Source organism: Neovison vison, chromosome 1, assembly GCF_020171115.1.
Source record: "Neovison vison isolate M4711 chromosome 1, ASM_NN_V1, whole genome shotgun sequence".
In the NCBI taxonomy this organism is placed as follows: Eukaryota; Metazoa; Chordata; class Mammalia; order Carnivora; family Mustelidae; genus Neogale; species Neogale vison.
Genome location: NC_058091.1, coordinates 175,999,151 through 176,004,710, shown reverse-complemented (window position 1 = coordinate 176,004,710; position 5,560 = coordinate 175,999,151). Strand labels below are relative to the sequence as shown.

The 5,560-nt window shown below is 39.4% G+C and overlaps 1 protein-coding gene across 1 annotated transcript; it reads left to right on the top strand.

The window, feature by feature from the left end:
• The first annotated feature begins 4,386 nt into the window (after positions 1 to 4,386).
• Positions 4,387 to 5,339, top strand: LOC122900846 (nucleophosmin-like). The gene has a single exon (XM_044239960.1). It carries the CDS (start codon positions 4,443 to 4,445, stop codon positions 5,220 to 5,222), a length of 780 nt encoding a protein of 259 aa, XP_044095895.1. The 5' UTR covers positions 4,387 to 4,442; the 3' UTR covers positions 5,223 to 5,339.
• The last annotated feature ends 221 nt before the right edge of the window (positions 5,340 to 5,560 follow it).

The following is a 5,560-nucleotide window of genomic DNA, read 5'->3' as shown; positions in this document are numbered from 1 at the left end:
AGAGAGAGAGAGAGAGATCACAAGTAGGCAGAGAGGCAGGCAGAGAGAGAGGGGGAAGCAGGCTCCCTGCTGAGCAGAGAGCCCGATGCGGGGCTCAATCCTAGGACCCTGAGATCATGACCTGAGCTGAAGGCAGAGGCTTAACCCACTGAACCACTCAGGCACCCCCCAAAATATTTTTAAGGCTAGAAAAATATCCAACACTCAAAAGGGTAGAATTCACCATGCCTGGCATCTAATAAAAACTCATTAAAAAAAAAAAAAAAACTGATCAAACTGAACCAGAAATAACATGGACAATATTAGAAGTTATTAAACTATATCTCAGGAGACTAGAGAAAAGATTTAAAATGTTAACTAGGTACACAAAATATATTAAGAAGGGGCAATTCAGACTTATGGACATAAAATAAGAATATCTCAAATAGCATATACATCAGGTAAAATTAAGTGGCAGCTAAGATACTGGAGAAAAAAACAGATGAATAAACTTGAAATGGTCCAAAATAAAACAATAAGAGAAAAAGTAAGTAGGAGAAAAAAACAGATGAATAAACTTGAAATGATCCAAAATAAAACAATGAGAGAAAAAGTAAGTAGGAGAAGTGACCAAATATTAATGAATTGTAGACAAACTTCAAGCAACAAAATATATAAATGTGTGTATATAAATATGTTTTTATAAATAGATATATATTTATAAAATAAAATATATTTATAAATAAAATATAAAATAAATAATAAATAAATAAATAAAAATTTATATATATTTATGAATATATATTTATATTTATGTAAATATAACTTATATTTATATAACACCTAAGATATAATAAATAACTTGATAATAATGTGATATAATATAGGTTTTTTTCATGTTTTTATTCTGCTCCTGGGATTTCTTCAGATTTCTTGAATCTAGTTATAATTTTCATGAAATTTGCTGTGTTTTTGTGTATCAGTTCATTAAATATGGTTCTATCCCCTTTCTGCTCTTCAGTGGCTCTTTGTGAAGAAAACCAATGACATGTCATAAGGCAGTCTCATGCAGAGGTTCCTGTGACTGATTGCAGAAGTAGATATTCTGAGATCTACCCATAATGATGTGAGCCAACCTGGAGAAAGATTCTCCTCCAGTCTAGTGTTTAGGTGAAACCCCATCACAGCTGAGAGCTTGACTACAATCTCATGAAAGACGTGAACCACATTTACTACCTAAGCTATGACTGATTTGCTGACCCACACAAACCATAAAGTAATAGGAGTGTACTGTCTTAAGCCAGTAGGTTTTGGGGTACTTTGATTTGGGGGTAATAAAGTAACAAATAGTAACACAGAGTAACAATTATGAAAAATCTTAAGACAAGCTAGAGGCAAAGAAAATAAGATAACAGATTCCTTATCAGAAAACATGCAAGATAATAGCATAAGGAATTCAGACAGTGATACTGTAAGAGTGATGTAATGGGCCAGATGGTAGCTACCCTTGTGGTGAGCATAGTATAATGTATAAACTGTCAAACCACTACATTATACTCCAGAGGCTAATGTAACATTGAGTATCAACTATACTCAAATAAAAAGAGAAGAAGAAAGACACACACACACACACACGGAAATACAGAAAAAAATTTAAAGTTCAGAAAGAAAAAAAATCTGTTAACTAGAATTATATGCTCAGTGGAAATGCCTTTCAAAAGGGAAAACAAAATAATTTTTTCAGACATAAAGAGATGAAAGAACTCAGGAGCAGCACCCTGGCTTTAATATGAAGAGCCCTGTATCTTTTAAAGAAATTGAATTTATAGCTAAAAATATTCCATAAAAGAAGACACTAGAGGGGCACCTGGGTGGCTCAGTGTGTTAAGCCTCTGCCTTCAGCTTGGGTCATGATCTCGGGGTCCAGGGATGGAGCCCCACATGGGGCTCTCTGGTCAGCAGGGAGCCCCTCTCTCTCTGCCTGCCTCTCTCCTACTTGTGATCTCTCTCTGTCAAATAAATAAATAAAAATATTTTTTAAAATACTAGAAAAATAGAGGGGGAGGAGTCAAGATGGCGGAGAAGTAGCAGGCTGAGACTACTTCAGCTAGCAGGAGATCAGCTAGAGAGCTTATCTAAAGGTTGCAAACACCTACAAATCCAACTCAAAGAGAAGAAGAACAGCAATTCTAGAAACAGAAAAACAACCACTTTCTGAAAGGTAGGACTGGCGAAGAAGTGAACCCAAAGCAACGGGAAGATAGACCCCAGGGGGAGGGGGCGGCTCCCCGCAAGCGGAAGAGCAACAGAGCACAAAATCAGGACTTTTAAAAGTCTGTTCCGCTGAGGGACATCACTCCAGAGGCTAAACCGGGGTGAAGCCCATATGGGGTCAGCGTAGCCTCAGGTCCCACAGGGTCACAGAAGGATCGGGGGTGTCTGAGTGTCACAGAGCTTGCAGGAAATAGAACGGGGAAGCTGGCTACAGAGACAGAGACGACAGTAAGCTCACAGCTCAGGGGTACCTTGAACCGGTTGCAGGCTCAGTGAACTCGGAGCGAGGCTGGTCAGGCAGACAGGAGTTACTGGGCAATGTTCTCTGAGGGCGCATTGAGGAGTGGAGCCCCAGGCTCTCAGCTCCTCCCGCCGGAGACCAGGAGGCCACCATTTGTATTCCCATCCTCCAGAACTCTACGGAAAGCACTAAGGGAACAAAAGCTCCTGAAAGCAAACCCAAGGGGATTACTCAGTCCGGCCCCTGGTAAGGGCAGTGCAATTCCGCCTGGGGCAAAGACACTTGAGAATCACTACAACAGGTCCCTCCCCCAGAAGATCAACAAGAAATCCAGCCAGGACCAAATTCACCTACCAAGGAGTGCAGTTTCAATACCAAGGAGAGCAGCAGAATTCCAGAGGAGGAGAACGCAAAGCACTGAACTCAGGGCTTTCTCCCTATGATTCTTTAGTCTTGCAGTTAATTTAATGTTTTTTTTCTTTTTCATTTTTTTCTCTTCTTCTGCTAAACATTTTTTTAACTTTTACCCTTTTCTTTTTTAACGTTTTTTAACTAGTTTATCTAATATATATATTTTTTCTTTTTTATACTTTTCTTTATTCATTTTCTTTTTTAAATTCTTTTCTTTCTTTCCTTTTTTTTCTTACTTTCTTTCTTTCTGAACCTCTTTTTATCCCCTTTCTCCTGCCCCCCACAATTTGGATCTCTTCTGATTTGGTTAAAGCATATTTTCCTGGGGTTGTTGCCACCCTTTTAGTATTTTACTTGCTCCTTCATATACTCTTATCTGGACAAAATGACAAGGCAGAAAAATTCACCACAAAAAAAAAGAACAAGAGGCAGTACCAAAGGCTAGGGACCTAATCAATACAGACATTGGTAATATGTCAGATTTAGAGTTCAGAATGACAATTCTCAAGGTTCTAGCCAGGCTCGAAAAAGGCATGGAAGATATTAGAGAAACCCTCTACAGAGATATAAAAGCCCTCTCTGGAGAAATAAAAGAACTAAAATCTAACCAAGTTGAAATCAAAAAAGCTATTAATGAGGTGCAATCAAAAATGGAGGCTCTCACTGCTAGGATAAATGAGGCAGAAGAAAGAATTAGTGATATAGAAGACCAAATGACAGAGAATAAAGAAGCTGAGCAAAAGAGGGACAGCTACTGGACCACGAGGGGAGAATTCAAGAGATAAGTGACACCATAAGATGAAACAACATTAAAATAATTGGGATTCCAGAAGAAGAAGAGAGAGGGGAGCAGAAGGTATACCAAAGAGAATTATTGGGGAGAATTCCCCCAATATGGCAAAGGCAACAAGCATCAAAATTCAGGAGGTTCAGAGAACGCCCCTCAAAATCAATAAGAATAGGCCCACACCCCGTCACCTAACAGTAAAATTTACAAGACTTAGTGACAAAGAGAAAATCCTGAAAGCAGCCCAGGAAAAGAAGTCTGTAACATACAATGGTAAAAATATTAGACTGGCAGCAGATTTATCCACAGAGACCTGGCAGGCCAGAAAGAGCTGGCATGGTAAATTCAGAGCACTAAATGAGAAAAACATGCAGCCAAGAATACTATATCCAGCTAGACTATTTTTGAAAACAGAAGGAGAGATTAAAAGTTTCCAGGACAAACAAAAACTGAAAGATTTTGCAAACACCAAACCAGCTCTACAGGAAATACTGAAAGGGGTCCTCTAAGCAAAGAGAGAGCCTACAAGTGGTAGATCAGATAGGAACAGAGACAATATACAGTAACAGTCACCTTACAGGCAACCCAATGGCACTGAATTCATATCTCTCAATAGTTACCCTGAATGTTAATGCCCCAATCAAAAGACACAGGGGCCTGGTGTGATTCCATCCTGCGTGGCTGTTCTGTGAACAGTAGTCGTTTATCTTCGTCCGCCTTCTCTCCCACCCAAGAGCGAGCCACCACCCCATGGAAGATTCGATGGATATGGACATGAGCCCCCTCAGGCCCCAGAAATATCTTTTTGGTTGTGAACTAAAGGCTGACAAGGATTATCACTTTAAGGTGGATAATGATGAAAATGAGCACCAGTTATCTTTAAGAACGGTCAGTTTAGGAGCTGGTGCAAAGGATGAATTGCACATTGTTGAAGCAGAGGCAATGAATTATGAAGGCAGTCCAATTAAAGTCACACTGGCAACTTTGAAAATGTCTGTACAGCCAACGGTTTCCCTTGGGGGCTTTGAAATAACACCACCTGTGGTCTTACAGTTGAAATGTGGTTCAGGGTCTGTGCACATTAGTGGACAGCACTTAGTAGCTGTGGAGGAAGATGCAGAGTCAGAAGATGAAGAGGAAGAGGACGTGAAACTCCTTAGTATATCTGGAAAGTGTTCTGCCCCTGGAAGTGGTAGCAAGTTTCCTCAGAAAAAAGTAAAACTTGCTGCTGATGAAGATGATGATGAAGATGATGATGATGACAATGATGACGAAGATGATGATGATGATGATTTTGATGATAAGGAAGCTGAAGAAAAGACTCCAGTAAAGAAATCTATACGAGATACTCCAGCCAAAAATGCAAAGAAGTCAAACCAGAATGGAAAAGACTCAAAACCGTCAACACCAAGAACAAAAGGTCAAGAATCTTTCAAAAAACAGGAAAAGACTCCCAAGACACCGAAAGGACCTAGTTCTGTAGAAGACATTAAAGTAAAAATGCAAGCAAGTATAGAAAAAGCGAATTGAACAGTCCTGGGCACTACTGGTAAATTAAGCCCAAAGCTGGGGAGAGAGGAAAAGGAGAGACAAATATAGTCCATACTGACTGTCATCAACAATCCAGACTAAAGTTTCAAATTCCCTTTCCTGATTTGCCACCCACCCACACCCCTTCCAGGCTGGAAGCAATCTTATTCTTGATCTCCTAAAGTACTTTTCTTTTGACTGTTGTGATTTCAGTGACCGCTTACACTTGGCTTTCTATTATGTGTGAAATTACCTCACTCTTGATGATGTTTCAATCACTTCTGTATCTCCCTACCTGCTCAATATTTTAATGAATCAAAAAAAAAAAAAAAAGACAC

What these genes read in the sequence shown, in the direction of transcription:
- LOC122900846 (XM_044239960.1), top strand. Translation starts at nt 4,443, where the DNA reads ATGGAAGATTCGATGGATATGGACATGAGCCCCCTCAGGCCCCAGAAA.